General features: G+C 40.2%; 1 protein-coding gene across 2 annotated transcripts; it reads right to left on the reverse strand.

Annotated features, from left to right (window-relative positions):
• Nucleotides 1-767: 767 nt before the first annotated feature.
• Nucleotides 768-12,247, reverse strand: mtdhb (metadherin b). 2 transcript variants are annotated; one of them, XM_032518220.1, is made up of 14 exons: nucleotides 11,561-12,247; nucleotides 11,181-11,300; nucleotides 10,447-10,528; nucleotides 10,027-10,200; nucleotides 9,616-9,666; nucleotides 9,306-9,446; nucleotides 7,035-7,121; nucleotides 5,811-5,879; nucleotides 5,562-5,707; nucleotides 3,350-3,466; nucleotides 2,848-2,961; nucleotides 2,403-2,529; nucleotides 1,915-1,916; nucleotides 768-1,215 (listed from the first exon to the last, which is right to left on the reverse strand). In XM_032518220.1, the coding sequence occupies exons 1-14, from the start codon at nucleotides 11,891-11,893 to the stop codon at nucleotides 1,081-1,083; spliced, it is 1,698 nt and encodes a 565-aa protein (XP_032374111.1). In that variant the 5' UTR covers nucleotides 11,894-12,247; the 3' UTR covers nucleotides 768-1,080. The 2 variants fall into 2 exon arrangements, with proteins under 2 accessions (XP_032374111.1, XP_032374112.1); XM_032518221.1 differs by lacking the exon at nucleotides 1,915-1,916 and having other exon boundaries at nucleotides 11,561-12,245.
• Between the last annotated feature and the right edge of the window lie 1,808 nt (nucleotides 12,248-14,055).

Here is a 14,055-nt window from a genome sequence, read left to right on the forward strand (position 1 = left end):
GTCATCCACCCCCCAGCTCCACCCTCTTGTCAAAACTCTTCGCTACGTCGGTTTTCAAAATCGTACAAATTGCCAAATTTAAAGCTTCAAAACAGCAGTCCACAAACAATTGGTGCACACCACTGCTGCTTGGTCTACTGTTTTCCAGTCCATGTTACACAGTAGTGGATTATGACCTTAAAAAAAAAAAACACAATTATAGAAAACTGCCTTTATTTAGTCTTTTTACATATGGCTTTAGCTTTTCTTTATACAAACAGATTTTACAAAAGGTAGTGAAGACTTCAAATAACCACAGGTGGAAAATCATGAAGAGGCTGACGACATTGCGATGGTACATCTACAATCACAGGCTCCCACACGGCTCCGGCCACAAAGCAGTCACAGATAGTAAAAACAGAGGAAACGGTTGTCTTGAAACACTGCGGTGCAACAACAGACCAGGGACAAACCAGGTGGACTGAGTCAATTGAAATATTGTAGTCACAGGTAAGAATGCAAAAATACAGAGTGTACAGGTTTCCCTTTCTGCACACACTGATGCTCGTGTCTATTTGTCACATAGGTTTACACCAAGTTGAGCCGTCGTCCTAAAATAACCGTTTGATCACTCAGCTCTTTTTCCCCAAACTGCGATCACTGTACCTGTATCTTGACTCAAATGTAAGAGCAGAAAAATAATAATTAATAAGATGACTGCCAAAGCAAAAGCCAATTTAACATTAGGGCCCAGTGTTGAGTGACCTGAAGCATGTTGACCATTTTCACTCTACACAGTAAACTCCAGTCGTTACCACCACAACATCACATTTCTAAACATGATCAGTATTTTCTACATCTAATTACTACGACACAGCTCTTTCAATCAGTTAACTTGATGCAGTGGAATTAGAACACAGTCAAGAGTATCAAATGCATACTTAAAAATCATTAACAACGCATCACATTAGATTGCACTGCATCTAGGTTCAGTTTTCAACGATTCATCGACTGAGCTTGGCAGGTATAAAAGTTCTTTCACTTTCCAGACTAGGTTTTAAGGTTTAAGTCCATCATGAAGACCCTAGTTCAATGTTCTTGTCACAAAAGGTGTTGCATAAACAGGATATCAAGTCTTTTGCATACAGAGGTCTGCAGAATGGACTCAGTCTCATGTTTCTCTCCTCGCCTTTTTCTTCTTTGCCAGCTTAGGCGCTTGGCTCTCCTCAGGTTTTTCTGTGGAAACACAAAAGGGAGATTAGGAACACAACTCCCATGGTTTTATACATTTAAGTATTCACAAAGGCCATTTCAAGTTACGAGGATCTCAAATCAATGTGGTTCACCGCTGAGGAGACTTAACTAACTTCGGTTATTGTTCTTCAAAAAGGTTTTAATGGAATATGATGGCTGAGAGTGATGCTCAGGTTTAGGATGATGCAGGGACACAAGGCCAGGAGAGATGGGGAAGTTGAATTTATCGGCTTCTGGTTCAACTTAAAATAGAAACCATTTGCACATTACTTCTGATTTTTCAGGTTCAGATTTAATTTTGAAGACAATAGAAGCAGTAAGTTTTAAGCAAGATAAACTAACATTGAAAGTCTGGCACACAAACGTCAAGTTACATGAAACAGTTTTCAGTAGGATGGCCTTTGTACAGACCGTTTTAACAAGATATTAAAGCGCCCATATTCTGCTCATTTTCAGGTTCATAATTGTATTTTGAGGTTGTACCAGAATAAGTTTGCATGGTTTCATTTTGAAAAAAAAAACATTTTTGTTGTATCTCTGTTTTAGCTCCAGAGTGAGACATGTCACTTCTATACTATCTTTGTTGGGAGTTGCACATGCTCAGTAGCTCGGTAAAATCACATCAGCTAGATGACTCTTTCTCCAACTTTGGTCAGTCCAAGGCAGGATTAGCTGGGAGACTTCTTCTAGATGAGGGGCACTTGTAGAATACCTGCAGAACTTTATATTATTGTGATTGAATTTTATATGAATTCACAACAACAGTAAGTGGCTAAAATAACATCTGACTCTGGATCTTTATCTGAAGAGACCACAACTTTGCATTTTAGACACAGTTTACAGAGTTTACAATCCATGATGTAGGTTCAATCATGTACCATCAAATACACATAGTACTACAGGAAACCTCTGGAGAAAAAAGATTATAGATATTTTAAGTTGTATCAGTAGATCATATCCCCATTTCCCTAATGTCTGTCATAGCATTTTCCAACTTATTTGAGAGGATGGGAAGGGCATTTAAAAAGGACAGACCTGAAGTCTGGCGGCAATACTCCTCAAACCTCAGTCACTTCCTCCACCTCCATCAACGACTAACCAACACAACACAGCCTGTCTGAGATATCTGGCAACATTGTTACATCTTACTAAAGTTTAAATGTGCTTACTTTGTTGTGTTGGAGCAGAAAGGCTGTTCTGCTTGGCAGTGGGCTCTCCATCAGTTGGCTTCTGTGGCACTTGGGTGACAGGGGGTTTCTGGGATATGTTGTCCTTAACTGGTTGCGCCACTCTTGCCTATTAAGAAAAAGGGAAACATGGTTAGTCTTGGTAAATTCACATAGACAGGCCTGTAACAACTACATGATTGTCTTTTTTAGGTCTTAAGGCATATGAGTGGTTATGTTGATGTTGTTGGCTCACCAACAAAAATGACAAGTTAGAAAAAATGTCTCATGATAATAAAGAGGTGTTGGTGATACCAAAAAGATCCTGGAATTCAATCAAAAAGAAAAAAAAAAAAAAACTTTCTCTTAATGTAATTGGACTGAATGGCCCGTCTTAAAACCCCCACGGACACTTTTTGACCCCGTGCACTATATAAGCACCACTGACCTCGACAGCAGCAGCTCTGACAGGCTGGACGGCAGCAGCAGCAGCGTTCTCCTGAACAGGGGGCTGCTTCTTCACCGAGGCCGCTGGTGGCGTCTCCTTCTCTGGCTCGTCGCCCTTAACAGGACACAAGCCAAGTTTTACGGGCAGTGAATTCAAAAGGACACTTTAGAAATGTCAAACACTAAAATCACATTTTCTGATCACAAGGGGCAGGAGAAGAAACTGGCTCCTTGAATGACAGACAAAAACATGGATTTTTATAATAATGATTTGCCAACACATTATTATAGGATCATACAGGTTTCATACACCCTGTAATATTCATATCAAAGTACACAGCAACAAAGATTTGCACATCGAGTGCGTGATTAGTCAAACTACATTCAGGCTTTGATTTTATACTCCAAAATTTGCAAAACAAATACTCTAGTCACATCTATTCTGGACCATGTGTGTGTGTGTGTGTGTGTGTGTGTGTAAGTGTATTCTTGACATCAGTTACCTGGCCAGAAATTCCTCCCTCCTCTGCAGCCTTCTTCTTTTTCTTCTTCTTCTTTTTAGTTTTGGCTGCTCCATCAGCAGCAGTCTCTCCCTTGTCCTTCTCATCGTCATCATCGTCCTGACAAACACACATCAATAAAACATGACTTAGGAAATGTTAAGAAAACATAAGCAGCAAGTATGGCAATAACAGTCTCGACATGTTATGGAACAACTCTTCATTCTGAGGAAGAGCTGCAGAAACTCCACTTACTCACTATAACGCCACAGTGTAGATTACCTTCATTTGCTGCCATGTGGTTGTCAAAAATGGCAATGTGGCAGACAGAAATCCAGCCACGTTTATGTTTATAATTTTTAATTTTGTCAAAGATCTCTCAATTGTACAACAAAGCAATACAATCCAATGCAAAACTCCTCGTATTTGTCCTCATACCTGGCAAATAAAGCGGATTCTGATCAGTCATTGCATTTAAACCCATACTGCAATGTTAAAATATGTGGACAAATTATTTCAGGGACAATCCCACAAATTTCAAAGTACATTTGAGAAGCGTACACAAGGAGGCTAACCTAGTTTACTTTAATAAGGTAAAGGAGAATGCAAAGCCCCCCCACCCCGAAACAGAAGATAACCCAGGTACAGGGCATGGCTGTATGGACACAGGGTGTAGATGTATGACTACAGGTCCAGGCAGCAGGACTGAGACAACGGCAGGACAGGGAACAGTACAGGCGACCCGACACCTGGTTAGTAAATACGGAGGAACGCCAAAAGCGGGAGGGAACGTGTGTTAATACTGGGATGTCTACACAACTGTGTGAGTCGATTGACTTCAAAAAGGTTTGCCACTTTACTCAAACTAAAATTCAAAACACCTGTTCATGTCCGTCTTCTTTAGTCTGTTGGCTGTTTGGGTTTTTCTTCTGGAACACGTCAAACACAATTTGCACTTAATGGAGCGTCTTGAGTTGACGGTTTACAAATGTATGACCATAAGTAGGCTACATTTTATATACATTGTGAATACATTAGGGGTGTGACGAGACGCTTACTCCACGAGACGAGACACATCACGAGATTGGGTTCACGAGAACGAGACGAGACGAGATTTTAAAAAAAAATTTCAGCTGCAATGAAAACGCCTATGTCCCTCGTTATTGCCGTGGCTCTTGTACTTACCGGTGGCGGAGATGCAAAGGCTTTTAGAGTTGTTTGCCCTTTTCATGTTTTCGTCGCAGGTGCAGTAGTTAGTAGAGAGCTGTGATGGTGCTGTAAGTGTTTTTGACTAGTGCTCGTGTATACGGCATTTTTTTCTTACAATGTTTACATATTGTGTTCGTCTAGTCTGTCACTCTTTCGCCGTTTATCATTTCCGCAGGAAAACCAAAATGTTGCCACACAAATGATTTAAAAGTGGCAGGGGGATCTTCAATAGTAATTTCACGCTCCATCACGCTGACATCACATCGCCTCACGAGACAACTTTTCACCTCAACGAGAAATCTCGTGACGTTTCAATCTCGCGAGATCTCGTAAAACGAGATCTCGTCATACCCTTAGAATACATATTTCTAAAATTGTATGTTTTTGTTGAGTAATTATTACACACATTTTTTCTAAACTTTTTGAATCCCCCTGACAAATAACCCCCATTACAAAGAAACTAAAACTAATAAACTGAAATTAAGCATTTAAAAATAATAATAATAAACTAGTAAACCCGCTTTAACAACTAATTAAAACTAAACCGAATTTAAAAACAAAAAGTCAAAACGAAAAAAAAAATAATGAAAAATGCAAAACTATGATAACTTCCCGACCTCAAATGTTGTGGGCGGGGCTAAGTTTGGCTCTGACAAATGGTTAATTTATGGTGCCTCAGTTAAAGCCTGTTATTACAGGATTTGAAAATCGTACACTGGCGCCATCTGGTGGTTGTGCAAAAAAAGAGCAATGCATACAATGCTATGCTATGACAGGACAACATTTCTCAGTCTTTGCGGTGTGTTCAAGTGCAACTCTTTGGCTAAGGTGAAGTGAGGAGACAGTCGGCCTTTGTCGCCACTAGTTGCCCGCCTGCCTGCGGTGTCAGCATCCTTGACCCCGACAGAACAATGCGGGGAAATCTTTTGGCTGCATGCACTTTTGCATTTAACTTCGAGGTAACTCCCATAATGCTTAGTTTTGTCCTGAGCCTGGTCATACTTACAGCTGCTCCAATCAACAGGCTTGCCGTGGCGGGCTCAGGGAGGGGCTGCTCCGGAGCGGGAGGGGGCTCAGGAGTGGGCTCTTCATAGTTGCCCCAGGCTTCAGAGGGGGCGTTCCAATCCGAGCTCGGATCAACTGAACCACCATCTGAGAAACACAAAGACCATCAGAAAATAGTTACAGATGTAAAGGAGGATCTTAACTATGAAGTGAAATAGAGGAGTTGAAGACAATCCCTAATGATGCTTACTGAGTCCCGACCACTCATCGTCCCCTCTGGGCTGACTGAGCCAGGGCAGCTCGCTCACAGGCGGGGGCTCTACCAGGACACAACAACAATTACTCAGCCTGCCTTCCACAACCAAGGCTTTGGAAAACTAGTGGAGAGCACCAGATTAGAATTACTCACATTACTGTATTTGAGTAGGTTTTTACTGTGTAAATAGTTATTAAAATCTGTCATTTTACTCAAGTAGCTTTTGTTTGACATATTGTACTTAATTTTAAATCACAGCCGTTATTTACAAAAGTACATTTAAAAAAGAAATGCCTATATTGTCAGATTGTTGTTCGTCAAACTAAAATCCAAAGCGTCTTTGTGCTCTTATTGAACCGCAAAAGACTGATTTAATGAAATAAATATAACTATAAAAGATATTTAAAAGTATAAATATCAATAAAAAAGTATAACTACCCTCCGCTGTTAAGTTCTTAACCTTTTGTTGACTTGTAAAAAAACAAAAACATTTGAGGCTTTTTATAAATGTTTTTTTTTTTACCCTTTTTTCATTACTTTTGATACTTTGTTTGTCACTTGTTTTGACATTTTCAACACTATTAACTTTAGTTTTACAATTATTTTTGGAATTTATGGTCAATAAACAGGATACAGGAAAAATAAATAAACAAAATACAGGAAATTATACCTAATGTTTGAGTTAGAAAAGCAGAAATTAGGAATTATTTGCAGTAAAATTAAAGGAATTTGAAGTTGATGGATAATCACAACTTTTATTCAATACTATTTCAAAACCACTTTTTCTTCAAATGCTATAAAACTAAATAAGATTAAATAATAAATAAAATGAATGAAAGAAGAGATGTGTACTTGCCAAAGGGCGTTGTGTGGAATCAATCATGTTATTTTGGGTAGTTAAAAAGAACATTGGTATAGGAAAACGGGTCACATTGACCCAAAGACAACATGAGGGTTAAGTAAAAGTTCATCTAAATAATAGTAATTTTACTTAAGTAGAATATTTTTGTACTTTTTCCACCTCTGGTCTAGGGCCCTGTTTACACGTACATGGAGACGGAGAATTTGCCTCTGAAAACGAGTCTTTCTATAAACTGCGGCCAGAGTGGAAATTTTGGAAAACTTTGGTTTTGAACATTTGAAAATAGCTGCCCACGTGTAAAAGGCAGCCTAAGTTAAACCACCAGTTGCCACGTCACCAGTTTATTGTATACTTACCAGCAGCAGTGCCAACACCCAATCCAGGTAAAGACACCAGAGTTAGCTCTGTTGTAGGCATCCCCCTGTCAATCACAGTCCACGACTCTGAAACACACATTTCAGACAACAATGTCAATACTCACACAATTATAACTTTTCAGCTATTAGAAATCTGCTTAGACTTAAAATAACTGTTCCCTGACATTGTGCAGACCTGTCAAGTATTTCCAGGATAATTACATACATTTCCTTTTAACTGAGCTAGCTGTGTGTAGCTTTTGATACGATACCATTCAATTCTGCACAATCATTTGTTAAGTCACTGTAGTAACTGGGGGAAACAAAGTGTTGCCCTACAAAACAATTTAGTTTAATTCTACATATTGCTTTTAGTTTTAGGGCATCTTACTTGAACAAAACACTTTCCTAAAATTAAATCACAGGTGCCTTTTGGGAGAAAAAAAATTAAAATTAAATCTGATTTGGACCTCCAAACTTCTACTCGTACTTGCTTTACATAGTGCATTTACTTTGCACCCTGGCTGTCCTGATTTGTTTATCAAATAAATTGTTTTTCCAATTTGGAAAGTTTTAGTGTCTTTCTATGTTCTTTTGATGGTGTTGCTTCCCCCCCCTTTCTTAGTTTTTGGAACTGACCCAATGCCATTGGAAATAAGGGTGGCCCCTTAATGATCTGGAGTATAAATAAAAGGTTGCATGAATGTTTGAATGAACTTGAGAAGACATTTCTGTAGCTCGCAGCTAAATCCCCAAAAAGTTCTCACCTGGAAAATTTTGAAATTATTAAAACAGCTAGCTAGACTTTTAAAACTACTAGATTAAACATAAGAGGTTAACACTAGCACATTTCATTAATCTTTCCTAAAATACTATTCACGAATAAAACAAACAGTCAGACACAAAGCAGTTAGTACCGCAGAGGTGGTGAGTGAATGTTCCTAGTGTCCCAGATTGACGAGTCTATATCCAATTCTATTTTATTTAGAGTATCAATTCATAACAAGAGTTATCTCGAGACACTTTACAGATAGAGTAGGTCTAGACCACACTCCAGAATTTACAAGGACCCAACAGTTTTAGTAGTTTCCTCCAGAGCAAGCAACAGTGCGACAGTGGCGAGGAAAAACTTCCACTTCTGGGATTGCTCTGTCGCCGCCGGAAAATCCTCCTGATTTTACTTTATGTATTATTCATTTCCTTGGGCTTCCTTTGTGTTGGCATTTTAAACTCTGGTTGATAGATGAGGACTATGGTTAACTGCAGATCTCTGCAGGGTGTCAAATTGAGTTTTCTGGGGGGGGGGGTAGATCATTTTTTAGGCCTTTATTTAAATAAGACAGCTTAAACATGAAGATGGAGAGAGAAGGGGAATGACATGCAGCAAATGGCTGCAGGTCGGAGTTGAACCTGCAGCCGCTGCGGCGAGCACTGAGCCTCTGTACATGGGGCCCACACTCTACCAGGTGAGTTATCCAAGTGCACCCTAAAAACAACTTTTAAAACGTACACATTCCGACAAAACAAGTTCCTTCCGAGTCTATTTTGCAGTGGCACTACAGCTTTTCTCCGGTGACCGAAGACAACTCTGATTGGTTTAAAGAAATGCCAATAAACCACATTTTCCTGCCATCCCCGAATGCTCTGTGACGTAGCCAGACCCTCTTCCAGTGCACTTTGGAGAAGGGTATGGCAAAGCAAGACTACAGATGGACTAACTTTGGTGAAATAATAGATATATAGATTTAAAAGTAAGTTGTCTTTACTGTACATTGACTGAGGAATGGCAAATGAGAACAGAGGTGCGGATTTAAATCTTTCTGAATAAAGTCATTACATCTCCCATCATAACTTGTCACCAATCTCACCACGAGGTCCATCTAGTTCCAGTAACCCGCAATTGTTGTTGAATTGAGAAAATCATGTGATGAAGATCATGTGATATGTTTGAAAGCTCAAGCCAGGCAACTAAGTGATCCTTGAGGTGAGCTGGTTTCCAAGACCAAGAATCAACTTTAAACCTCAGATAAGTTTTTGTCATATTGTTTCACAATGTTTTTCTAATCAAGTTCAGACAGTTGGATTAGGTTACTAAGAAAGACTTTCATGTGAAGCGGTAACATCAAGCTTATCAATTCAGTGCATCACTAACCGACACTGCAGCTGATAGAGGTTATCAGGCATTCATTTCTTCATGGAATGCCATAACGTGTTTACACTAACACATGGATACAGAATCCGAGCAGTTTTAAGTGGCAAAAGATTTTTTACCATCAATGTCCGCTCTCCAGAGGGATGCTGGTTCTCTACTGGTTGTCCAGGGGCCCGTCTTTGAAGCAACAGTGGGAGCCGGAACCTTTACAGCCATGTCAGTCACACCAGCCTCCACCGCTACCACCTCACTGCTGTTAACTAACACCAGGGGAGACACTTGATACTCAGCCAGAATAAACACAGATCAGGTTAGCAAGACATCCAATATGAGAGTTGCCAGTAAACCATGTGAACTTCTGATTCATGAAACTATTTTGCATAGATGAGATATCAAATGCCTGTGGTGCCTGAATTATTAACCAGTTACCTAGAGATACAACAGCTTCAACCTTGTCTGGCTTCACTTTTGCGGACTCTCCTGAAAAAAGAATAAAAAAGAAAAGTCAATATATGCCAAGTACACTTCTCATAACAGCCTATTAATGAAGGAAGCACACACAAACACTTAGCTAAAACTCACTCTGGGAGTCAATTAACTCCCCCTAAAGCCTGTATTTATAGCCCCTCGTGTCAACAAGAGACCAATCAAACAACAACAGCCTAGAAAGCTCTCTCTCCCCCTCTCAGAGGGGTTTGTGCTTCAAATGAATTTATACAAGTAAAATAAAACAAATGTTGCATATTTATTCCTTCTTCCCAATTTTAAAACTTCTCAAAAGACTACTATCACAGCCTTAATGAAAATAGACAGGGTTTTAAGAGGTCTTTTAAGAGCCACCTTTTCTCTTCTTTTGGCTGGCAGATGCGGGGGCTGCAGAGGCCTTGGGCTGCTCTGAGGGAACGCTCACAGGTGTGTTCCCCCCTCCAGGACTGGCTGAGCCATCACTGGAACCCTTGTCCTTCTTGCGTTGCTCACGCTTCTCCTTGTTGCTGACCTTGGTTTCCCACGTGCCTGAAAAGAACCATTGAGTGCAGCATGGAATTAGTTGCAAATTACTGCAAGGTATCATTATGGGATTAGTGAGGAAATATGGCATGGATTAGGCATAATAAAAGGAGTGGATGCAAGGAATGTTCAAATACACACTAAACACATGTTGCTGAGAAAGAGAGTCTAAGCCAGGTCCCATTCTGCTGCAATATATCAGGTATAAATCAAGCGTTATATAAATTAATGTGATCAATTGATTTATTTCACCTTCTTCTGGTTCTTTGCCATCGGCAGTCGCTGTCTTGGTCTCCTTTACAGCCTGTTTGGCCTTCTTCTTTGACTTCTTTAACTAGAAGAGAAATAGTGGGTATAAAGTAAAAAAGATAAACTATCTGGGATTGTGAGACTGGGTTTAAAGAAGCAAGAGAAGGGCTACAGTGGATATACTATACAGCACATTATATTTCACCTCCAAGAACAGCAGATGAGCAAGCTGCCCCATGCTGACTAAACCATAGGCAGTCAATCAAATCAGCAAGCCACATCTATTTATAAGTGAAATTACATCCACTTTCCAAGACTCCCATATGTTACATGTCCTTTTTGTTCAACACTATATCCATCTCTTAGTGTATGCATAATTACATCTTCTGACTCCAGCACCTTCAGGATCACAGTCTGTTACTTTGTGGTATCCAGAGGGTGGCATTCAATGAAAGGTTTCACCTTGTGCCTTTCTAAACCAGGAGCCCCCCTCCAGGATTATGTTGCATCTGCAAGTTAAAAACTGTAACCCAACACCGGTAGCTACTAGCTGGTCTGGTTACATCAGTTCAGGGTGACAGTGAGAAAGGGTTGTGTTTTCTGGACTGCTTAACATAGAAGAGTACCCGAAAAATATGTGGGTTACAAGCAATGGTAACGAACTGCAAACATGTATGCAACATAACCTGGGCTGGTGTACGTGTGCGTTGCCATTTGTCTTCGGTACAACAAATTACCTCCGCAACCTTTTCAGCCTTGACTCCAGGTGGGGGTGGCTGGTGATGTGGCACTGTCTCTTCTGACACTATGGCGTCTTCCTGTGGTTCAGCAACAGCTCTTCCATTCGGCTGGGCTTTCTGCAAAGCACATGTAAAGACAAAATGAAGAGGGCCACGATACATGTCTTCTCTATTCCTTTCAAGCTATCAAAGTGTAACACCCTCCAAGGCTAGCTAGCACCGTCTGGTTGACACTAGCGTCAAGCTAGCTAGGGTTTTTGCCATGACATGAAATTTAACTGTCACTGTGGTGTTAGCTAGCTTGACAACTAGCCTTGCTAACGATACGGCTATCAAGCTAGGAAAGGGTGTAGACTGGTTTAATTTATACTACGTGCCTTTTCTGCCTTCTTCTTCTTTTTCTTCGGTTCCTCGGATTTGCCAGGTTTACCAAGACCTCGCTTTACTTCGATGCCGTCGTCGTCTACGGGGCATACAGCGGGTCGTTTCTTGAAGAGAGACCGGCAGACTGAGGCCCAAAGAGCGACCAACAGCACCAGCCCGCTACATGCCGCTAAGAGGATCACCCATGGCGGAATAAGCTCAGGCTTCAGTCCCAAATCCACACCGAGTTCGGAGCGCAGCAGTCCCAGACCTCTGGACAACAGTTCATTCAGACGATTTGTAAGCAGCTTGACCTGCTGAGAGGCCGCGTCCTGCCACTGCTCCATTTGTATTGTTTTTCAAACAACAGACCGATTAGTCACGCTTTGCTTGCAGTTATAACCGTTAGCTGGGCTAGCCTGCCGTGCTAGCTAGCTAAAATTAACGGAGCGACTTCGACATGATGAAAAACAATAAATTCATCCCCTTCTCCGCCAGCAACATCGGCCTAGCCGGACAGTCAGCTAGCTAGCTAACGTATTACTTATTAAAGCTGTGGTGACAAACCTAAGTTAGCTTACTGGCCAGCAAGCTAGCCGATATCATCGCAAGATAATATGCCTCCGTTAGCTGACCACCACAATGTGACCGCGAGCAAGCAGGTTCACCTCATATGGCTCCGTTTTGACTGGAAGAGAAGCGGTGCCTTCACTGCCGCATGTAATGCGGAGAGTTAAGAGAGTGTAAATTGCAAACATCTTTGACAGCGTGTCCAAAAAGAAAACTGTTTTCGTTCACTTATATTTTTATTTGCCACGTTTACTGTAACGTGTATGCCCATGTAGCCTATGCACGTTTGTGTACTGTATTTTAATTGATCAAATCAAACATCTGTTGTTTCACATTTGCAACCAGTTGTTGACAAAGTGTCATAAATAACAAAGACCAATGTCATATTCAGACTTTCGCAACTTAACTTGGTTCACAAAATTCCATTTTTTTACAATATACTGTGAAGGCAACACAAATGGTGACAGCTCCAACAAAATAGGCATTTGCAGAGAGGTGGAGGTAAATTAAAAAGGTTTTCTCTTATGAATGATGCATTATCATTATTATGCTAATGTATCCATTATATGAATGACACTATCTATTTCCATTATATCTTACTAAAATGTATGCTCATCAGTAATTTTACTCAAGTAGCCTGCTGTACTTAAGTTGAAATTTCAAGTACTTTTACTTGAGTATTTCCATTTTATGCAGCTTTATACATAATCCACTCCATCTGACAGATGTTGTTTTTTTTCACACCCTACCTGTCCAGTGAAAAAACATACATTTTCAATTTTGGTGACTTTGAATTTGTTTTCCCCTGATAAACTGAATGATTTTTATTAGTTGGAAAAAAAGTAGTTGGAAAAATAACCCTCCTTCTTATGCTAAATAAAAGATATAATAGTGTATTTAATCATTGTGTCTTGGACTGCTATTAAAGACCATTTACTGCACCAAGAGTACATTTTGAATTAACACTATATTTTAATGTAGATTATTGTACTGAGTGGTCTGAAAAGATCAACTGGCTAAATGAATACAATCACGGGTTAACAGATATCAAGTGTCTTTAATAAAATCATTTAATCAGAAATGCATACATACATACATACATTCCATGTCTATAATCCTGACTGATGTTTCCACTGTGTGACTATTGGAATAGTTTACATGCTCCTTACATCACAGGCTACCACAAGTTTGTTATCTGTTATCACCAGAACATTAAGTATGTCTGGAATAATGTGAATTTTACTGATGTGTATTGCTTACTGATTGACAAGTTTCTGCAAGATGCACCATAAAACACCTGCGCTGCCATTTTCATATGGTAGATAGCTCACTGCTCACACTCTTAAAATAGGATGTCCTGTTCAAAGAATACTGCATTAAAGGTGCTCTAAGCGATGTCACGCGTGTTTTAGGCTACATTTTTTGTCACATACAGCAAACATCTTCTCACTATCCACATAGACAGTTAAAGAAATGGACCAACAGATCCTGTTGCTCTGGATGGAGACCAGTGAAGTCTATTTGAAGCACCTTTCCGGTGATGCCTGAGCGTTACTGTGCAGCCTCCAACTGAGCTTGAAGACGTAGATGTGACGTGAGCAAGCTGTCTGAAAGTTGTAAGTCTTCTGGTAGCTGTGCAAGAGAAATCTCAATCATTCCCAATCAGCAGAGACGGAGAGGTAGGAATGTGTAAAGAGATAACATAGGCACAGGCTAATTACTGCTAACTAACATGCTAGTTAACATTAGTAATTAAACCTAAACAGCTGATGGAAGTCCAAACTGTTTGCATGCTTCTCCTGACAATACGGTGATTTGTTGACTATGGGACGGTAAGTAGTCGCACAATCGTTAGCATAATTTTACAAAAACGTCTGCTACGAAGCCATAACGTGAGGTACAAGGTAATGGAGCCTTTTATACATTGTTGTGTTTCTTT

The sequence above is a fragment of the Etheostoma spectabile genome, chromosome 6, assembly GCF_008692095.1.
Source record: "Etheostoma spectabile isolate EspeVRDwgs_2016 chromosome 6, UIUC_Espe_1.0, whole genome shotgun sequence".
Taxonomy (NCBI): Eukaryota; Metazoa; Chordata; class Actinopteri; order Perciformes; family Percidae; genus Etheostoma; species Etheostoma spectabile.

Coding starts and splice junctions, on each gene's coding strand:
- mtdhb (XM_032518220.1), bottom strand. CDS start 11,893: ATGGAGCAGTGGCAGGACGCGGCCTCTCAGCAGGTCAAGCTGCTTACA. Junction 7,122..9,305: donor CTGGAGAGCGGACATTGATG/GTAAAAAATCTT, acceptor TGTGTGTTTCAG/AGTCGTGGACTGTGATTGAC. Junction 2,530..2,847: donor TCAGAGCTGCTGCTGTCGAG/GTCAGTGGTGCT, acceptor TTTTCTTAATAG/GCAAGAGTGGCGCAACCAGT.